Source organism: Lissotriton vulgaris, chromosome 3_2, assembly GCF_964263255.1.
Source record: "Lissotriton vulgaris chromosome 3_2, aLisVul1.2, whole genome shotgun sequence".
NCBI lineage: Eukaryota > Metazoa > Chordata > Amphibia > Caudata > Salamandridae > Lissotriton > Lissotriton vulgaris.
The window spans coordinates 155651716-155674931 of NC_141690.1; the positions used below are offsets into that span (position 1 = coordinate 155651716).

At 46.0% G+C, this 23216-nt stretch overlaps 1 protein-coding gene across 3 annotated transcripts in view; it reads left to right on the plus strand.

The window, feature by feature from the left end:
* The window catches only part of TBC1D14 (TBC1 domain family member 14), a 944726-nt gene that overhangs the window by 349338 nt on the left and 572172 nt on the right, over nt 1-23216 (plus strand). For all 3 annotated transcript variants that reach the window (XM_086964122.1, XM_086964121.1, XM_086964123.1), the window contains one exon: nt 23079-23196. In XM_086964122.1, the coding sequence (XP_086820248.1) occupies nt 23079-23196 (118 nt within the window). The remainder of the gene's footprint in view (nt 1-23078; nt 23197-23216) is intronic.

Consider the following 23216-nt stretch of genomic DNA (forward strand, 5'->3'; position numbering starts at 1 on the left):
TTGGGAGCCTCCATCAATACGCTGTCAGCAAGCGTGTCTCCTTCGGAAGAGCGACGATTATCACTCCTTCGGAAGGCTCAGGCTCTTATGACGACTCCATCTACAACAGTGAGGACGGTGTCTTCTTTACTGGGATCGATGGCCTCTTGTATCTTCCTGACGCCACACGCACGGCTGCACATGAGACCGCTGCAGGAGTGCTTGGAGGACCAGTGGGATCAGAGGAAAGGATCTTGGGACGACAAGATTAGACTGTCGCTGCATGCTCTTCAGTCTCTGAAGTGGTGGTGTTCGGCGGAGAATCTCCTCAGAGGGGTTCCCTTTCACAAGGACATTCCCACACAGACTGTCGTGACGGATGCGTCTCTTCTGGGATGGGGAGCGCACTCCGGGACTCTACAGATTCAAGGCACGCGGTCACCGATGGAGGCCACGTATCACATCAATTTCCTGGAACTCAGGGCTGTTCACTTGGCGCTGAAGGCCTTTCTTCCGTCCTTCCGGACCAACTCTCTGCTTGTACAGACGGACAATACCACCACGATGTATTACCTCAACAAGCAGGGGGGCTCGAGATCGTGCACTCTGTCACAGGAGGCGCAGACGATCTGGCACTGGCTCCTGGCCAGAGGACTGACGATAACGGCCACCCATCTACCAGGTGTGCAGAATGTTCAGGCAGACGCACTGAGCAGACTGCTCCAGGAAAACCACGAATGGGTCATAAACGACGAAGTGCTAGGAGAAGTCTTCGCAAGGTGGGGAACTCCAGACGTAGATTTGTTCGCCACCGCCGAAAACAGCAAGTGCAGAGACTTCGCCTCCAGGTACTTCCAGCAAGGGACGCTGGGGAATGCGTTATGGATCAACTGGACGAACAGTTTTCTGTACGCTTTCCCCCCATTCCCCTGATTCCGGCGGTGCTCATCAAGCTGGCCCGGTCCAGAGCTCGGATGATTCTCATCGCCCCGGAGTGGCCCAGGCAGTGGTGGTTCACGGACCTATTTTACCGGTCTCTCCTTCCTCACATTCGGTTGCCGTGCAGGCCGGACCTTCTCACGAAGTTCGGGGGACGGATGTTGCACCCCAACCTCTCGTCTTTGAGTTTGGCGGCATGGCTCCTGAGATAGTGCAATATGGCCATCTGAATCTGCCCGATGATTGCATGGACATACTAAAGGAGTCTAAGAGACCTTCCACTCGGACGTCATACGCTTATAAGTGGAAAAGGTTTTGTATCTGGTGCCAGTCTAAGAACCATGATCCTACGACCTGCAAGGAAAATCTCATCCTTCCTTACGTTTTACATTTGGCGCAGTCTGGCCTTAATGTCCATTCCATTAAGGTGCATCTAGCTGCGTTGACTGCCTACAGGAAATTCCCTTCACAGACTTCCTTTTTCCAGATCCCTGTGATCAAAGATTTTCTGGAAGGTTTGACGAAAGTATTCCCTCCTGTCAGGCTTCCCTCGCCTTCATGGGAATTGAATGTGGTGCTGTCCAGATTGATGAAGGAGCCTTTTGAACCTATTCATAAGGCTTCGTTGCAGCACCTGTCCTGGAAGGCGGCGTTCCTCGTGGCCATTACATCGGCCCGCAGGGTGAGTGAAATTCAGGCGTTGTGTTGTGATGAACCTTATACTGTATTTCATGCTGCTAAGGTTGTTATGCGTACTCACCCTAAATTTCTTCCCAAGGTTATTTCTGATTTTCATGTCAACCAGACTATAACTTTGCCTACGTTTTTTCAGAACCCTTCATCCCCAGCGGAGAGGTCTCTCCATTCCCTGGATGTGAGGAGGGTGTTGAAATTTTATCTGGATAAAACCAAAGATATTCGTAGGTCTGACCAGTTGTTTATCAATTATGGATCGGTCAGGACGGGTCTTGCGACCTCTAAGCATCCATTTCTAGGTGGATTGTGTCCTGCATTCAATTGTGTTATCAGAAAGCTAATAAGACCTTAGGAGGTAAGCCTAAGGCTCATTCCACCAGGGGCAAAGCTGCCACGACGGCTCTGCTCCGTAACGTGCCGATTGCTGAAATATGCAAGGCAGCCACTTGGAAGTCGGTTCATACCTTTGCTAAGCATTACTGCCTGGACACTGACGCCAGAGCAGACGCTCAGGTTGGGCAGGCTTCGCTGCGGAATTTGTTCGCACAGTAGTGGCGTTATGTATTATTCTCCACCGCCTCTTTGGTGTGGGGATGGGCTTGCCATTCTATTCACTAGATTATGACTATACACAGAGATCCCCTACTACAGAAGGAGTAGTTTCTGTCCTGTAACTCCAGTTCTGTAGTAGGGGTATCTCTGTTATAGTCATAAGCGCCCGCCCTCCTCCCCGGTGGAGATTTTTCATCATGTAAAGAATGCGACAGGTCTGGCGTGCTTCGCCTTCAAAATGAACTGAAAGTAGAGGGACCTGCTATGCATTCTGGGATACTGGGAGAAGTTCTGTAAAGTTCTCTTAAAGGCACAGTATCCTATTTAAGCCACATAATGGCAGCCTATGGGGCTTGTCTGTCCCTACCTTCCTCTCTATCATTCCAGAGTCTTTGACTGGGGGAGGCAGGTTTCTCTATGGTAGAAACTGCAGGCTGTTTTATGTGTGGTGTTTTTTTGGTGGAATTTCTAGTTGAAGTACTGGACAGTGTAGCCTGTGGAAACAGGCTGCATTATTTGTCTTTAAATTCTCTCTTAAGTGTCTTTGCAGTTTCTGCATTATTTTGACAACTTAAGAGATTATTTTTGATTGCCGGGGTCCACGCACATGGGCGGGACTATTCACTAGATTATGACTATAACAGAGATACCCCTACTACAGAACTGGAGTTACAGGACAGAAACTACTCCTTCTCTCCCAGCTATGCGTGCTTGCACGTTGGCTGGTGGGAGGAGCAGGTCCTCAATGTGCGCCACAAGGCTTGGATGGAGGGCCATGTTAGTTGCTTTCTGAGGTACATTGACAACATTTTTATTGCTTGGAGAGGCAGTAAAGAGGAAGCCCTTTTATTTGTCCAGGATATCAATAATAATTCACTCAATCTCAACTTTACAGCGCATATTGATAAGAATAGAATTCAATTCCTTGATGTTGAGGTGTATGTCACTAACTGTACACTTAACACCACATTACACAGAAAACCCACAGCGGGCAATGCTACATTGCACGCAACTAGTATGCATCCAAAACATACCATTTCAGGAATCCCGTATGGTGAAATCTTAAGGTTAAAAAGGATCTGTAGCTCCCCTGTAGACTATAATATTTGTCTAGGGGAACTCATGATAAGATTAAAAGCGAGGGGCTATTCTGAGACCATCTTAAATGAAGCTATGAATAAATCCCTATCCAGGTCTAGGGAGAGTCTTTCTTACACCCATTTCTGAGACTGAACTCCCTAATAGTATTGAACCCCAGTTGGATTGCCCGCGTCTAATTACTACCTACAGTAGAGAGGATAGAAAAATTAGGTCCATCATGAATAAAAACTGGCCTATTGTACTGAGTGATCATATACTCAATACCAGATTGTCTGCTTCCCCTACTGTGACTTTTAGACGCGCTAAAACTATGGGTAATTCTTTGGATAAGGCAGCCCCTGAACTCAAAATGAAAAAACCTTGGTTACGTCCTACCAGAGGATTCTATAAATGCTCTAGTTGCCGAGCATGTAAATTCGGTACTACCACTACACACTATTCCACCCCTTTTAGCACAGTCGCCAAACCGATCACTGGTAACTATACTTGTAAGACAGACCATGCTGTTTACGTCCTGACGTGCACCTGTGGACTTAGATATGTTGGCAGTACGAAGCTCCAGGTGAACGTCCGGATACTACAGCATTTGCGGGCTATACTACACAGTGACCCGACTTACCCGGTCGCCCGGCATTTCAAACGGGTACACAACAATGATCTGAATTGCCTTAGTTACTTTGTTATTGGAGCAGCACCATGCTTGAAAAGAGGGGGTGACCGTGAATTACAGCTTAGAAAACTGGAGTCTAGATTTATTCTCGAGCTCGATAGCCGTTGGCCTAATGGGCTCAACAATATCGAAGAAATGCACCATTTTCTGTAAATACTCGTTAGGAAGCAGATTATCTGAGCTATCTGTCTTTATCCAGTCTTCTTATATGTGTGGTCCTTGTTCTCCTAGTTAGGTTCCCTATTAGGAGTTACACTATATCCCAGTCCCTACATAGCTTATAACATATATTTCACTTTGTACCGATTTACAAAATAGTGGTGTTTGAGTGTTTTTGTATCTGATATTTTATATCTCACATTCATTTTTTTATGCACATCTCCTTCTGTCATATTTGAACTGTATTATTCTGAAATCAGATGAAATATTTTCTACTTTTTGTATAGGTTTGGTACTGTACAGTAGTTTTTGATATGGGAGTGTGTATATATATATATATGAGATATGAAAACCAGATTAAATATTTTCTACTTTTTCTATAAGTTTCGTATTGTACAGTCGTTTTTGATATGAGTGTGTATATATATGAGATATGGTACTATTTTTACATATTCTCATTTTTAACCTTTTTGATATAGAATTTTACCATTTGTAATTTTTAGAGAACCTTCGATTTAACAATACAGTCTATTATGAATTCAATATATTAGGAGTGTAGATCAATATGAAGTATTAGGTATCTCTGTTCTGATGGTAATGCGGCTTATCCTCGCACTTTTGCACTTTTTTGTGACTCTTAAACTTATGCACTTTTTTATACACTTTTTGCACTTTAACTTTCGCTGCTATATTATATAGATTTGCATATGTAACATACAAGGTTTGACAGGGTCCATTGAGTCTATTTTTGATGGTATTTTGATTATTTACATTGAGTGCCATTTTGGCCTGTTTACAACCAGCTCCATTTTGTGGTCGGGTTATTACTTGGATTTAACTAGTAATTGTATTTTCTTTATGTATCGTGAGCAAATAGGAAATAGTACCAGCGATAGTATTTCTTCACTATTTGTTATAACACGTGACCTTGGTGAACACCACTAGGGGGTGGTGTTATCATCACTAAAAGTATAAAAAAGCAGTACTATCCTAAACATGTTGCAACGTGAACAAGGGCTTTTTTGCTCGAAACGCGTCACTGGTTCTGTTGGAAAAATAAAAACACCTTTTTGCTGACTTCGTTGGTCCGTTCCTCATTTCTGCTGGCGTGGAGGCGGTGTCTGCGAGCGCAGAGCGAGCTGAGGAGGAGCTTTTGTTTCTCATATATATATATATATATATATATATATATATATATATATATATATATATATATATATATATATATGACGAAAAGACCACTCATTGCTCAGTGATCCAAGGACACAGCAGGGATTGTTGAAGGAGCCCTTTATTCACTGAAGGTTGCGCAGCATAATGCATTTCGGCGTTTCCGCCTTCCTCAGACGCCGCTCACAACTGGTAAGGTGCCTTCTACCTCCTTGAAAGTTCTACGGTGCTCCCTATGTAGAAAGCACATATATATATATGTATATATGTATGTATTTGTATGTGTGTGTGTATATATATATATATATCCACAAAATCCTCTCGATTGGTCAAGGATGACGAGCCACACCATCAGGTACTTCAAAGGTTGTTTATTTAGGGCATAAACGACGCGTTTCGAGCTCACGGGCTCTTGGTCACATATATATATGTATATATTTATATGTGTGTGTGTATATATTGTGTGTGTATATATTGTGTGTGTATATATTGTGTATGTATATATATATATGTGTGTGTGTGTATATATATATGTGTGTGTGTATATATATATATGTGTGTGTGTGTGTGTGTATATATGTGTGTGTGTGTGTATATATGTGTGTGTGTGTGTGTATATGTGTGTGTGTGTATATATGTGTGTGTGTGTGTGTGTATATATATGTGTGTGTGTGTGTGTGTATATATATGTGTGTGTGTGTATATATGTGTGTGTGTGTGTATATATATGTGTGATATATGTATGTGTATGTATATATATGTATGTGTATGTATATATATGTATGTGTATGTATATATATGTATGTGTATGTATATATATGTATGTGTATGTATATATATGTATGTGTATGTATATATATGTATGTGTATGTATATATGTGTATGTGTATATATGTGTGTATGTGTATATATATGTGTGTATGTGTATATATATGTATGTGTATGTATATATATATGTATGTGTATGTATATATGTGTGTATGTATATATGTATGTGTATGTATATATGTGTGTATGCATATATGTGTGTATGTATATATGTGTGTATGTATATATGTGTGTATGTATATATATGTATGTGTATGTATATATATGTATGTGTATGTATATATATGTGTATGTGTGTATATATATATATATATATATATATATATATATATATATATATATATATATATATATATATATATACCGTTCCCAGAGACTGTAAGCCTCGATAGACACGCAGAAAAAAATAAACAGTATGAAAAATGGAAAGCAAAACAAAAACAAATGCCGAAGAGTATGGTAAGGGCATAATCAGTATACAACCTACTGGAAGGGCCAATGCGGACCGGGGAACTTCCCGGTGCTAGATGAAAGGAAAGCGCAACAGCCTGAGTAATAGGCAGCGCTAGAACTAGCAAGTGAAAAGCGAAAGGACCTGAGCGAAGGAATGGAGGGACCAACTGTGGGCCTGTTATAGAGACTGACCAAATAGATTAACACAACTCCCAACCAATATAAAGGAAAAATTAAAATATTATGTACAAAAGAAAGAAAAGAATATTATATGGATAGACCCAAGCAATGGAGAGAGAACACATCCTGAAATAAAGAAAAATGAATGAAGTATATACAAAGATGCCGAAAAATGGGAGAAAACTCCCATTGCTAAAGAGCACTGAGCAAAGCCTAGTGCAGGAACCATCAATGAAGGCACTAGAATAGGAAAGCAATGTGGTAAACAGTCCTGTACAGACCAAGGGGCCACTAACTCATGGACAGAGAGGCACCCCCACCAAAAACATTGGCGTTTCTGGTGGGGGTGCCAGGTATAGCTGGTATCAGGATGCCTTGGTCTTTATCTCGATGTGTTCCTTGAGGGAGAAGTTGGTGTTGAAGGTGAATACGAGCAGTTTGGTTTTGGTGGTAGGTGCGAGATAAAGCTGTACAGATTGAGGTTGTCAAGCAAGGTTTGGGCTAGCAATTTGGTGGTGAAAAGGAGGAATTTGGTCTTAGTGGAGCAGAAGTTCAGGAACATTCTACATATTGAGTACTGAATGAGCTACAGGCAGTTCATGAGTTGGTAAATGTATTTATATAGGTTATCTTTTAGCTGTTGTTTTGTAACGTGGACCAATCCCAGTGGGGTGGCAGCGCTTTACATAAGATTACTTTTATACGTAGGTTAAATAAACTTTCTCACTTGCCAGATAGTCCATAGAGGATTGAGGGCATCTATACATGTAGTGTGTGTCTGCCTGGGCAGAAATACAGCTCAGAGTGCAGCCACACTGGAGGAACTAGTGTGTCTCAGCGACGTTGCCCTAGTAGAAGGCAAGAAAAGATGTAGGCACGGCGCACAACCTAGCTGATAATGGAAGTTATATGTAGAACCCTTTTTAGTTCGGAAAATTTTCAGGTGCACCAGCAGGTGACGTAACTGTCCGGGTACGCCAAGTAGTTAATGAGGGGGTGAGTGCATTACCTCAAGTGTAAATGCATCCCTGCATGTGGGCACTCTGGAATGGTTCGTTTGTCAAAAGACAATCAATTCCAATGGATATTAATTCAAAGTTCAAAAAATCCACAGTTTATTTGACATATTCTTCAAACTGATATATTCTCAGTGATTCAGTAATCATATTAGTTTTCCAATTTCACCATCAATGGTAACATCCAAGTTAGACATACGAGCTCCGATGCATTTCGAGCCGATTGGCTCTTTGTCAAGGAGCACTATAAAGAAAAAGCAAAATAACGTACTCATCAGCGTATGCTACATCATGTCTGTAAATAACATCATGTCTGTAAATTACATGAAATCATAGGGGGACCTTAGGGTTTCATGCTAGTACCGGGGTGTTCTGTGCCCTAGTAGAAGGCTAATCATCCGTACTCAATGCAGGTAATACAGTGTTCATCTTAGTCTTTCCAGGCTAGACTAGTGGTTCATTGACCACCGGGAGTCACCCTAACACCTGCTCCATAGTTCCAGTTCAAGAGACCGTGCAGAACATAAAAGCAGCCTTTGTATACAAGGACTGATTCATTTCATGTAGTTTCCATTGCTCAAGAAAAAACAAAGAAAAGGGGAACCAAACTTGCACTATGTTCACGTACTGTGGAATACTGACTTGTATGCAAGTGATCACATACAAATACATTAAAAAGCACTGCCATTGATATCAAGCAGAAGTGTAATTAGAAAGCATTTAGGTAGAGGTGTGTGGTGTTGGAATATTGTCATTGATGAGTAGAGTTTCAAAGGGATCTGTGCATTCCCCTCTAGGCCCAGATCAGTCAGTCCAGCCTGAACTGTCAGGACAAGTCTTCAGATCAAGACCGGGATTTCAAGCCTATAAAGGACACATAACTTCATTGGCACACGCTTTGGAAAATTCACTTGCTAGGTAATAAATTCATATTTGTGCGTCATATAAAGTGGAACACAAAAGCAGCGCTGCCATAGCTTTTGAAACGAGCATTGGCATAGCCAATAGGTCTCACTTTTTGGACCTTATAAGTGTTTAGCCATGCAACAGTTGATGTTGTTGCACAAAGGATATTGCGCTGCATAACTAAATACTTATAAGGTCCAAAAAGTGAGATTTATTGCCTTTGCCAATGCTTGTTTCTCTCGGTCAATTCTCCTACCCTTTCAGGACACCTGCAGAGACTTCTGTGAGTTATTGGAAGTGTTGACAGGTGACTCAGGAGAGTGGGGGATGGGGTGGGGTTTGTACTAAGAACCATATAAAGAAGTGTGGTAGAGGGTCTTAAAGAAAGGGCCACCATCTGGAGAATGTTCTGTAGTATTTCAAGAGGCAAGGCACACGTGGTCGTCATCTTGGAACTAGAAAGAAGCTGGTTCTATTCTTTAATCCGCTCCAGCTGGCAGGGAGGAACTACAGGATCAAATCACCTTATAGAAAGGAAGCATGTAGGATCTGAGACCAGATTTTGAAAAACCAACAGCTCAGTGCATACTGTGAGCTGATGACTAGTAACGGCGGAGGGGCAGAGAATCAGAGACTGAAATGGATCAGTCAAGGATGGGGCTTCATGTCTCTATTGGAGTAGGGAGCAATGATGGCACAAGATGTTCTGCAAAACACCTTTGAATAGCGGTACCCCAGCACAACTGCCCGTTTCACCTTGAAGGTAGGAGGCAGTTCATAAAGGTAGACTTCATAAAGGAGCCCTGTGTGGCTTGGACAGCAGTATTGCCCTTGGTCGCAGAGTGGCTTGGCTTGTGGGAGGGAGTGCTGCGAGTAGAACAGTGCATAAATGTAGACCGAGCACATGGAGACATGATATCTGGAGAGGAGAGCTGCACACAGCGGGCGTTCCCGCCGGCACAAAAGGGGAGTGACAGTACAGACTAGGGGAAACACTGAATAGAGCAGCAGGGCCTCAGAATGTTCATGAGCAAATTACTAGAGTAGCTTAGGGGTACGACATCAGCAGAGCTGAACCATAAAAGACTAGCCGTTTTAGGTTACCTAAAAAGAAGTCTTAAACAAATGAGGGGCTCCGTAATAACCAAAAGGAAATAGAGCACCTAGTTACTATGGAGTAAAAAAAGAGATTTCCCTTTTGGGTGAATCAAATATCATCATCAAGCTTATTCACTCACTGCACTTAGTCAGAATCCCCTCATAGGATTCAAACCAGCTACTCCATCCTATGAAACACTTACAAAGAAAAACGCTAATTGTATCCAACAGACACGGACGAGGAACGCCGGGGAAGTTTGTCGTCAGATTGAATAGCCAAGGGCGGAGGGCCACAGGGGTCGGTCCAGGCGTCTGGGTTTGGACCCATGATGAGTACTTCTGTTTTGTTTGTGTTTTTGCGACGTCTTCTCGAAAGTTGTGTCTGGTGGTGTTGGGTTTGTTGGATAGGGAGAGGATGAGTTTGGTGTTTTCTGCATATGACATAATGTTGAGTCCTTAGGTTCTTACGATGGGGGCGAGCGGAGCCATGTAGACGTTGAAGAGCGTAGGGCTGAGGGGGGACCCCCCAGGTGGTAGTTGTAGGGTCTGAGAGGAAAGGGGGGAATCTGACCCTCTGCGTTATGCCGGAGAGGGAGTGGATCTAGTCGAGGGCCTTGTCCCGGATCACTGCTGTTGTGTGCATGAGTGGAGATTCTATCTTCAGTCGCTTTTTTCCTAATTTTTCTGATGAGTTGGTGGTGGGCGTTGGAGGTGGCTCTGAAATTGCTGTGGGCTGCTGTGGATTTGGTGTTCCTCCAGCACTTTCGAGTGGCGGCAAGTGCGTCTGGACTCTCAAAGTTCGGTGGTGAACCATCAAGCTTTGTTGTTGTTTTTCTTGAGGGGGGGCTATGGTGTTGGCGCTGTCTGAGATCCATTTGTGTAGGGTTAGGGCTGCGGTGTTGGCGTCGTCGTTTTCCGGAATGGTTGGGGTGGAGTTGCTGAGTGATGAGGTTAGCTGGTCGTCAGTGATTCTGGTCCAGTTTCTTCATGGGAGCAGGTGCTGGTGTCTGTGGATGGTGGGTGTTCTGAAGGTGAAGTGGATGCATCGATGGTCAGTCCATGGTAGTTCAGTGGTGTGGCTGAAGGTGATGGAGTGTCCGGTTGTGAAGAGGGGGTCGAGGGTGTGTCCTGCTGAGTGGGTGGGTTCGGTCACGATCTGGTGGCATCCAATGTTGTTGAGGTTGTCCAGGAGGGATGTGGTGCTGGGTCAAGTTGGTAGTCGAGGTGGAAGTTGAGGTTTCCCAGTATGGTGTAGTTGGTGGACGCAATGGCATTTGGGGGAGATTATGTCCATGATGGAGTTGGCGAAGAAAAGTTCTCAGGTTTATGGGTTTGGTAGATGAGGGTTCCACGGAGGGTGGAGGTAGGGCTGGCCAGTATCTTGAAGTGAAGGTGTTACATCAGGTCTGTGGGCTCGTCGGGGAGTGTGCTTAGGCGAAAAGTGGATTTGTGGACGATGGCGATTCCTCCTCCAGGGCGTGTGGGGTGGTCCTTCCTGGAGATCTTGTATCTTTGGGGAATGGTGATAGCGATGTCCGGTCCCAAGGTGGTGTTGAGCCAGGTTTTGGGAAAGAAAGCTACTACCGGGGTAGTGCTGTCGAGGAGGTTCCAGATTTCAGTGGCGTGTTTGTGGAGGGATCGGACGTTGAGGAGGATCTATTGCAGGGTCATCGGTTCGGTTGTGTTCTTGAGGGAGGATCTCTCTGGGTTAGTGGTCTTGGCGGTGCTGTAGGTGTGCCGGCAGCAGTGACAGCTGAAGGGTCCGTGGGTGTCAGCTGGCGATGCTACCTTGCAGTTGTTGTTGCGGCCTGGGTTGAGAGCGTGGAGTGTCGTTGGATCGTAGCGTTGGCGGTGCAGAGATCCAGGGTTCCTGGCGCTGGTTACAAACGGGCGCAGACAGGCTTGTCTTTGGCGCCCCGGCCGCCATTAAGTAGGTGTCGGGGAGGCCTGGACAGCGGGGAGGGGAGCTGGATTGGACTGGTCGTGCTGGGAAGGAGGGGCCGCGGGGGCAGCAGCAGCAGGAAAAAATGGGCTAAAAAGGGAAAAGGAAAAAGGCAAAAAGAGAGAGGGTGCAAATAAGGCAGCAACAGTGCAAGAAAGAGTGGAAGAAGGACACAGGAGAGTGAAAGGGGGAGATTTAGATGAGGGTAAAAAACAAGTGAAAAACGGAGGAAAGACACAGGCGAGTAAAGGGGGGAGCTTGAAATGAGGGGAAAATGACGGAAAATGGAGGTGAAGACCCAGAAGGAGAGTGTAGGGGGGAGATAGAAGTGAGGGAAAAAACAAGTAAAGAAGGAGAGAAAAAGCGGAGCAAGAGAATGGAGACAGAGGTCCACTGGACCACAAGGGTTGAGGCGCAGGTGAAACCTGCGGGTGGAGGAGGGCCTCGAACCCCAACACTCGAGAGTGCAGGGGCTCGGGGGAAGGCCTAACTTAATGGTGGAGCTGCGAGGGAGGGAGAGCGATTTCACTGACAATGAGTCAGTGGTCTTGCTCCTATGACTACATTTTAATCCAGCTCAAATGAAGGCTCGAAATAGAGTGAATTGAGAGAGAGAGCTGTAAGGTAGATTCGGAAAGGCTACTTTACTATGACAGAATAATTAACGAGAATATGGCTGATCCTGTGGCTAACATAACAAAGACTGAGATGATATATGAGAAGAGAAGGGACAGTGTCGTGCATATATCCCGAGTGACGTACCAAGCTAAAAGGCTCGTCCATTAATCCATCACTTAATACTTACTCTACAATAGTGTTAAAGGTGTGTTATGAGAATCTGGGGGAAATGTTCATACATAATCTCTGCTTGCCAATCGTAATCCTATGTCGGCACCAAAATCAACCAGGCAGCTACTTTTCTCTAAAGCACTGACGGGAAGTTAATAATCTGCACATTATTCAACACCGAAAATGTCTAAAGCTACTCTGGAGGCCATAATGAAGGAGCTGTCTGTTATCTGTACTAAATTGGGCTCCTCCAATGCAAACATACCTGAAGTTTCCTTAGAAATTAAATTGATAATAACAGAACTGGCATCTATGAACCAATGCGAAAATTGGGGGTGGAGAGAGCACACCTCTTTAGATCAATTACCAAATAATCCTACTTATAATAATCTAAGATACAATGGTGCTCCGGTGTGACACTTGCTGTCTAACAAGTGTGAATTAAACAGAAAAAAGAAATGCTACCGGCACTACCGGTGTAGCTTACGTTCTAGACTAACTGATATTTATGTCTCAACTCACCGAAGTAGGTGTAACACTGGGTTTAACCAGTGAAACCAAACCACTCGACCCTGGGATGTATTCTGCAGGAGTTAGTCAACTTGTATTTGAGCGTCCTGTGAAATAAAAAGGAGCATACTCTGTCACCCGCTTTAGTAACACAAACCAGCTGTAGCTGGTCACCTGAACATATCAAGCAAAGTACTTTAAAGTGTAGCTTACCTGAAAAACAGATATAGCACCTTAGAACCGCTATTCCGTATGTCTCCAACCGGGAGTTAACCGCCTCACAGGTGTTACACCTACTTCGGTGAGTTGAGACATAAATATCAGTTAGTCTAGAGCGTAAGCTACGCCGGAAGTGTCTTACACGAGGTTCCTGTGTTTTTCACAGTTCTTTTATACAGCTTTGCTTTATTGGATTTCAGGACCCACAAGAGGTTTTTGTTCATAAGGTGGGTGTACCGTTCTGATGCACGACTTTTGGTATTTGTAACATGGCGCATTGGTAATCATACTGAAGTTGTTGTGGTTTCTTTGTTTAGTACACGCCAGTGGCATTCAGCCAGGTATTTGATGATGATGATCCGTGTTTTCACTTTTTTATATTTTAACACACAGGGGTGTTTCTTTGGTCAATCAGCATGACTCTTATCACGTTTCTAAATATTTTGTACATGTTACACAGATTCTTTTTGTTACCATGGTGTGACCATTCTTTTACTCCACAATTTCCTGTGGTTTCACTTCATTTGGTCACTGCTTTCTCTTCGTTGCAACCGCTTTTCCTCTATGCTCCTTCAACTTTTTTTCATAATGAGCGGGTATTTCCCTCTAATGTGGAAGTCTGAAGTTTTTACTTTTGTATTAGTGAACAATTGCATTAGGACGAACTATGTGTGTCAAATTTTGTTCCCTCTATAGATTTCCCCTGAAGAAGGGACATCACTGTCCCGAAATGCATCGGGCTGTCAGCAAGAATTCGGTTTTTATTTCAAATTGATGTACACTGCAAGCATTGGTCATGATGCAATGACTATATATTGTAAAATTTAAGTTGATCATTTGATGTCTGTTTATTACACTTGTCATGTCGTATTTGAAATTACATTTTCATTGATGAATACAATTGATGAAAACAATTGATATATAATGCTTGTTTGATTTGTTTTGAACTACTATTAATTATTGATGATTGTTTGACAACCTCTTAAGGTCCCTAGGGACATCAGTGCACAGTGCCCAGTGTGTTGCTACCGTGCTCGGCAGAATTTATTTTATGTATGAACCAACCCATGGCCAGGATAGATCAGAGATTAGAGGAGGTAAAGAAACATTTGGACTCAAAACAACACTGTCATTTTAAACATTAAAAAAATATATATATCGAAGAGGTCTAGATGGGATAATACTGTTTATATGGCATATTGGAGCTGCTGGAGAAAGGAGACAGTGATGTGGTTAAAGAATTTATCACAAGTTTACCATACCTGCAGCGCACGCAACAACCTGAATTCCAAAGAACAGGCAGACTGACAACAAGGGACATCCATCAGTATGATAGGCAGAGAACCGTAACCAACATGTTAGGGTCATCAGGCAAGATGTCGAAAAGGGTGGCAATCCTTTCATTGATGGTCTTTATACCCTTGTCGGAGCATATAACTCCTATAACGTCAGTGAAGAAAAAGTTCCTTGCACTCCGTCGTAGACTACGACAAGGCAATGTCAAATTTGGGCTCCTTGAATCGGCTGTCCTTATTACCACTACTGACTGCAATACATCAAAAATGACAGAGCCAGATGATCTAGTTCTTTCAGCCTGCATTGAGAAAGAACCACCGGATTGGGTCTCCGAAGCAACCTGCCCCGCGAAGGGAGGGATTCACGAGACCGACAGACCCGCGGGGTTTGTCAACTCTACGTCCACCAGTCTGCTGACGTGTGCAAATGAAAACATGCACAGATCAATACACGGAAGCGCGCAGGGGACAAGTACGGCGGATGGGCTCGCCCTGCTGCGGAAGGATACATGTGTGAATAAACTTTATCTACTGGCACTGCGCTACAGGGTTATTACAAGGGGCTACAATTCAAGCATTCCATCCATCACGTTTGTGTTCTCTCAGGATTTTCAAAATGTCCCCAATTATGCAAATAATCTTTGCTGAAAATCTGAATTATTTTTTTCTCAAATACATTGATTGTCTAAAAACAAGCATTAGCCGCACGGCCGTGAAAGTGAAAGTGATCGCAATCAAGTGCGGTGAGCGATGCGCTTAATGAGCATGACGAGAAAAGCCACATGGCGCCTCCGCTCGTGTTAACGTGTGCCCGCGCGCGCAACAGCATGCTCTAGGCCATAGTGGGAGCATTTTCTGAAGCCCTTACTAAAAGTCTCGCCAGACAACGCATGCGCTGGCTCAGGCTAGACCTAAAAAAAGAGCAGCGTTACAAAAGGAGACCCAGACATCTGCCAAAATAATGTAATTATCAGATAGAACTTTTGCATTGCCAGACTGATTATGGCCTATGTAGATGTCATCCGTGAATAACAACTTGAATCTTGTAACACTGTGAACATGGGGATCCACTCCTGATAAGAATCAGAACAGTGCCGGATCCTTAACAGATATGAAGTATAGCAGAAGGCCAAATTGAACCAGAGTATGCTGAATCTTTATTGGACTAAAGATGTAAGTCCTAATCCCGACATATACGGAGATTGGTTATATGGTCCGGGATGCCCGCCACCCCTTCCACCACCAATCCCAATGGTAGGAGACAGACACAGTTTGAACTTTTGGAAGGCAGGGGGGCCTCGTGACCCCCCCGGCCGTATTTATTAAAATATGAAACAAAATTTAAAACTTTAAATTAAACGTTTCATGTATCATGTACAAAATTCAACTTTAATTACACTTGATGAAGACAGGTATCCAGGCTAACCTTGACAAATCTCTAATACAAAGATTTTCCTAACCGAGTCTAACATCATGACATAATGCATTGCATACGAATTTTGTACATCCCATCGTTAGGGGCCAACGGCAAGGTCTTAACCGGTGTCAGATCCCTATCACCAAATTTCCGCCCTCACGTGTGAGTGGCGCATGCGCAGAGGGCTTTACCCTCGTAGCCAACTTTAACTTCCCTTGTCATGGGGGCCCCCTTTCACTCGGCGCCATCTTAAGGTCGTCCGAGTTCCCGTGCGGGGTATTCGTAAGAAGGACAGCGTGGACTCCCCCCCACCCCCCTTCCCCCTTTCCCCGCACTCTCTTCCGCCGGAGCGGATATCCGGCCCCCGGGAAATTCGTGGGAGGGGCATATAGCCGTCTCCCCCTGGGAGGGGCCGATGGCAGTCTCCCCCTGGGCGATCCCATCCGTAATGGGTGCCGCCCCCAGTGGGAGGGGCCAATGGCCGCCTCCCCCGGGCGCTCCCATCCATAATGGGTGGCGCCCCCACTAGGGACCTTGAAATCACTGCTCACCGATCATGACCTTACCGCCCGACCGAAGACTAAATAAATACGACAGTTAAGTACCTACTAGGGGAAAAATCCTATGCTTAATCTTATATCACAGCTAGATATATCCCTCCCTGCTACCCCCGCCCTTGTCGAGTGGACGCCCCAGAATAGTACCAATAAACTATAAACATTGCTACAAAGGAAAAAAGGTCATATAACAGAGAAACGATTTTATTGCATACAGTTCATTACACTTCTACAAAGGAAAAAAAGGCCTATAGACAAGTATTCAGTTGCATGCACACTCTTGGCATCAATCTATAATGAGAAAAACGGCCTAAACAAGACGTTTATCCATCACAATCAAATTGCGAATTAGAACTTTGTTTACTCCCAAACTTCTGCAACAGGGGCTGGTGGGTGGGTCAAAAAACTGCAGCTTGTTCCCTTGAGGGCTCACGAGCGACGAGTGGTGTAGCCTTCAGAGCGCAGGAACTAGAGGACGCCTGCCTCGTTTCCCGCGCCTTTTATCTTGCAGCGGGAAGGCGGAGCAACATCCCCATCCCGCCCAAAAGTGCACGGACTTCCGGGCGGGTGTTAGGACAACCCTCTTAGGCGGCGGGGGCGTGCTCCAGCCACGCCACTAGGTCATACCGGCCGGGGACACGCCCCCCGCCCGCAAAGGTTTCCCGGGCGATTGGGGCACCCAGCCATACGTTCAGGGTGACCGACAGGTCTCCCCTTTCCATATGGTCCGGGATGCCCGCCACCCCTTCCACCACCAATCCCAATGGTAGGAGACAGACACAGTTTGAACTTTTGGAAGGCAGGGGGGCCTCGCGACCCCTGGCCGTATTTATTAAAATATGAAACAATTTAAAACTTTAAATTAAAACGTTTCATGTATCATGTACAAAATTCTACTTTCATTACACTTGATGAAGACCGGTATCCAGGCTAACCTTAACAAATCTCTAATTCAAAGATTTTCCTAACCGAGTCTAACATCATGACATAATGCATTGCATACAAATTTTGTACATCCCATCGTTAGGGGCCAACGGCAAGGTCTTAACTGGTGTCAGATCCCGATCGCCAATGGCCGCCTCCCCCCGGGCGATCCCATCCATAATGGGTGGCGCCCCCACTAGGGACCTTGAAATCACTGCTCACCGATCATGACCTTTACACCACAGGCCAGATAGTTGACCGACTATCTGGCCCCCCCACACCTCCTATAGGTCATATCTCCTCAATCCCACTAGCCAAGCTACCATGTCTCCTATCAATAAGTCATTCCCCACCCTGGACAGGTGTACCCCATCGTCTGAATAACAGTGGTCCCCCCAGATGCACCCGTGAGGTATGCTTTGAAGATGAGCCGAGAGAAACAATTTCTCCATTCTATTGTTGACCCTCTTTACCGAATGGTTCAACGCTGTTGTGGACCGCCCACCCCTCCAAACCCTCCTTGGAATCATGTGTGACCAAGCTAACGTGCACCCCGGGAGTGTCTTTGCTAACCAACTAACTGCTGAAAGTATGTGCTCGATTAAAGCCCGCCTACCCAACCTTACCAAGTCATTGCCCCCAATGTGCACTATGACTACTGATGGCGGTGACCTGTGCCGCCCTAACAATTCTTCCACCAAACTTTGCAGTCGATCAATACATAGGCCGCTCTTCCCATGGAAGGACACCCTGAAACCATATTCCTCAGATGTGTGGATCGCATCACCTGCCCTGAATATGTCCGCGGCACGTCTCACGTATGAGTGGCCCACGACCCAGACCACTCGTCTTCCATTCCTTGTTCCTGAAGTGGTGGTTAGCTGATACTGGGCCGGTCCCAATTTCCGCCCTGCGTCACAGGCTTGTGAAACTGTAATCCAAACAAAAGACAACAAGCGTGAGTGCACTTCTTCAGTAACTTACAACATGTGCAGCCGCACGTACCGTTTGAAACAATTCGAAGACCAGCGGCCTAATTGTTTAACAGCACAGACCCCCCTCGGTATCCCTTTTGTTGGCAGCCACTAGTTCGCTTACTCGCAGGGCCCCATAGAATGCCAACGCAAATGCTGCCCGGAATAGGACGACCTCACTAGGTGAGGAGCATGTCTCCTCTAGTTTGGCCAACAAAGCGATCAACCTGTCAAATCCTATTGGATGCCTGGTATCCTTTTTGCGACCCTCTATGCGCCGCCAGCCGCGCAGTGCCTTTCTGACTATAAAGGAGTCCGTCGGGTTACTGATCCCCTGGAGCTGAGCCATAAACGATATGGCGGCCTTATACCGACTGGCGGTTGCCACCGACCGGCCCTCCTCATCAAGTGCCACTAAAAATTGGGTAAAGGACCCCTCCTGACCCCATCTATGCTCCCATGCAGGGCCCAAAAAGGCGCAGTACGAGCGGAACGCCCCTTCATAAGCTTTTCTTGTCCTGGGCAGTAAACTGGCTGCCACGAGGTTTTGTAGTCCGGGGCGCCGATATGCCATAATGCTTCGGGAAATGGCGCTGCCACTAGCTCCGCTGAGGGTAAACAATCCCTGAAAGCCTGCATTTTGAAACGATAGAGCGCATCAGCTGCATTATTCAGTACTCCCGGCACATGTTTTGCCCTGAATTGTACATTTAGCTTCAAGCATTTCAACACAATTTCTTTCAACAATCGCAGTATCCACTTGCAGCGTGCTTCCTGCTGGTTAATGCACTCGACTACGGTCATGTTATCAGACCAAAATATCACCGAGCGGTTTCGGAACTCTTCTGGCCAGGCCGACAACCCTACACCATGCTGGCCATTTCTGGGACGACCATCGGTTACCAAGGATCGCGCCAAACCCCACACTGCCCGCAGAGTCGGTCCATAAACCTAATTCTGCTGACGAGGCCGGGGCTTTGCTCCAGACTACTCGGCCGTTGAAATCCGCCAAGAATGCCAGCCAACTGAGCATGTCTTGGCGAACCTCTGCCGACAGCCTCGTACGATGGTGCCCTTCCTTTAGGCCAACCATGGCCTGGGCAATGGATCGGGAGAGAAGGCCAGCCATCGGTATAACCCTCAATGCAAAATTCAGCTGTCCCACTGTTTGCTGTAGTTGGTGCAGTGTTACTTTGTCGTTCCGAAGACATTGCAACAAGGAGGCCCTGAATTTGGCGATCTTCTCCGCCGGCAGACGGAAGCAACCCTCCACGGAGTATAGTTCGATACCCAGAAACTCCAGGGAGGTAGTTGGACCCACCGTCTTACCTGGCGCCAACGGGACCCCGAAACCCCGCATGAGCACGCAGAAATCCTGCAATGCCCGTGCACAGTCCCGAGAGCCCGCCGGGCCGAGAAACAGGAAATCGAGATAATGCATCACATGTTGGTGCCCTGAGGCCTTCGAGAATGCCCACTCCAGAAATGAGCTAAACATTTCAAAGTAGGCACACGAAATTGAACAACCCATCGGCATGCACATATCCATGTAGTACTTACTCTGAAATGCAAAATCCAACAAGTGCTGATCCTGGGGATGCACCGGAAGCAACCTAAATGCGGATTCAATATCCGATTTCGCTAACAATGCACCGGGGCCTAAGCGATTCAACATTACAACTGCGTCATCGAATGATGTATACCTTACACTGCACATGTCTGCATCGATTGCCTCATTAACGGAAGCCCCCCCTTGGTGCAGATAGATTATGAATGAGCCTGAATTCTCCCGGCTCCTTCTTGGGAATTACCCCTAATGGGGAACACACAAAATTGGCTGTTGGAGGTTCACCGAACGGCCCTGCTACCCGCCCCAAGCGAACCTCTTTTGCGATTTTTGTGGCGGCCACCGTCGGGTTGTGCGTAACGGACAGTTGGTTTTTGCAGAAGGGAGCCCCCCGAAAATCACCCGCCGGGATCCTGAAACCATACGAGAAGCCATCTCGCAGGATCCCAGCGGACACATGATCAGGGTATTTGCTCAGCCAGGGAGTCAAAGCCAGAATATCCACGGGCGATTGCTTGGACCTCGGGGGCATCGTATCAGTCCTGCTTGGGACCCCCTTTTCCTCCAGTACTATTGCCTCTGGATCGCAGCTAATTTCGGGGTGGGAGGTGTTACCACAACCTGCGCAGGCATGCCTGAACCTGCATGTTCCCTACGGCCTGCTACACGTTCCCTTGTTAAAACCCCAACATACTCCCCGCTTATTCCCATTCCCGCCTGAACTAGACTGAGTATCTCCCCCGTGAGCTGGTCGAAAGAGCTGCGGATGTTTCTGCTGAAAAGCCCTGGAGCCGTTTGCACTCGACCCTGATCCACCGGCCGAGCCCGGCGTGAACTGCGCATGCCAAGATACAGTGTCCAAACAATCCCAAGTCAGTGATTCATTAAACTCTTTCGCTTTTCTAAATGATACGTCCTACACTTTCCATGCGTCCCCTCCATACTTCTCATGGAAGCCCGTGATCCTGCTCTGGTAGCAAGCAAGGTCTCCCAACAGTTCTGGTGTTCGCTCACCCATAATTGCTACAAAAACAGAAAAAGCCCTGATCCAGTTCATCATAGACTCTTCCACCCTGAATTCTGCCATTTTTGCCCTCCATTCACTGGGGTGCCATAAATCCTTCTGGGTCTTGGCATATTCTAACTCACGATTGTCTGTCAACAATGAAAACATATTAATGTACTTATTCGCCCACACCATTCCTTTTGTGGCCATAGGAACATGTTGCGCCAAGCATTCCCGCCTTGAAGGTACAGCGCCCTCCCTCATTATTGGGAGCGACCTCTTACCGTCTTCTGTCGTACCTCCGGTCGTGTCCGTCGACTTATTCCGATTTTCGACCGCGGCCAGGTTCGCCACCTGCAGAGAAATAGAAGGCACGTTTGCTGCCCCAGCGTCCCTTGTCTGCCTGAGCTGGTCGATAATCTGCCTAGCCTCTTCGGCTGGGTCTTCCATAGCCGCGGATCCCCACGCTCCCTTCTTCAACCAGGGCAACACAGCCGCCAAATGAATCGCTAGTTTGGGGGGTATTTGATCATTGTCCAGCGGTGTGATAACCACAGGGATTGGCAATCCCCCATCCGGTGTGGGTACCGGGCTAGACGCTGGTGCTACTGGGACCAGCGGGACCTCCATCGGGACTGGGGCCTCGCTAGGACCCACTTTCCCCTTATTCTTTTTCCCCTTATTCTTTTTCCCCTTATTCCCCCCTGGGGTAATGTTTGGCAAAGCAGGCCCCACGATCCTCTTGAGCCTCCACTTGTTTCCGGAGTGCCGCTAAGCCGCGACCCAGTTGGTCTACTTTACCGAATTTCCTGTCCATCACCAACACTTGGTTCACCAGTGTGCGCAGCATTCGTTCCATCTCGGAGCTATTTCCACTCTTCTTACCAGGCATATCTACGTTCTGTTTAATCTCTGCCTGTTTTCCAGTAGCCACTCGGACTCCAGATACGCCTCGACGACTGAAACAGAAAAAACAACGATTACACGTTAAAAAAACTGCAGCTTGTTCCCTTGAGGCTCACGAGCGACGAGTGGTGCAGCCTTCAGAGCGCAGGAACAAGAGGACGCCTGCCTCGATTCCCGCGCCTTTTATCTTGCAGCGGGAAGGCGGACCAGCATCCCCATCCCACCCAGAAGTGCACGGACTTCCGGGCGGGTGTTAGGACAACCCTCTTAGGAGGCGGGGGCGTGCTCCAGCCACGCCACTATGGGCATAACGGCCGGGGACACGCCCCCGCCCGCAAAGGTTTCCCAGGCGATCGGGCACCCAGCCATACGTTCGGGGTGACCTAGAGGTCTCCCCTTTCCACTTTTAGAGCAAGTTTCCTTCTGTTTACAACCGTCCACAACCAGGCCTGTCGGACTGTCCGGCAAGTATTTAGCAAGCAATGGGGGATTATACATTCTCATCAGTGACCTATAAATGATGAGGCTTTTGAATAAATTAGTACTGAATGCTAAGTGGTTCATTCAAAACTAAGCTCCTTCTGTGCATCCATTTTAAGTGAGCAACCAAATGGATTGCTTTTGGTAAGCAGCACATGTAACCGTAAAAGCACTTATTTAACACTTGAATAATCCATTGTCGGCTGCACATGGGCAAGTGTTACCTCACTCCCACTCCAAACATGACGATGACTGAAATAGTAAAGGACAACCAGCAGCATTTCTTCATAACTCTACTCGGAGTCATTGTTAACTCATATTAAACGTTACTTCATTTCAGGTTGTCATTTTCGATACCCGTCAAATTCCAGCCCGGATATTCATTGTGCTTGGCATGCCGCTGATGCCTAGGGGATGTATGTTCATGCGTGGATGTTCTCTGTTCATGTGTGCTCTTCGTTATGTGATTTATATCTTCTGCTTTTAGGGCTGTAATGTCTGTTACTCCAGGAGATCCAAATTGTTGTTAGATTTTTAGGATTACTATGATATAAATTAGCTCTATTAATGTTCATCATGTGAATGATTTTCTTAAGTATATGTGCTGGTCCTAGACTTCACAAACCCTATTTCGAAGGTCAACTTCTTTGATTAGAAAAAGGTTCAATCACTATTTGAAAATCGATTATTAAGTAGTATGTGCTTGCTAATACTATTAAAAAAACACAAATGTTTTGTTCTGCAGGAATGTGTTTGCTAGAAAGAAAAACTCGACAACTGAAAAACATGAATTGGGATGGAAGCTGTTCGGGAAAGTTCCCCCTCGAGAGGGACTCCAGAAAGACCCAAAGAAAATACAAAAGGTACAGTGAAGGTTACTTCT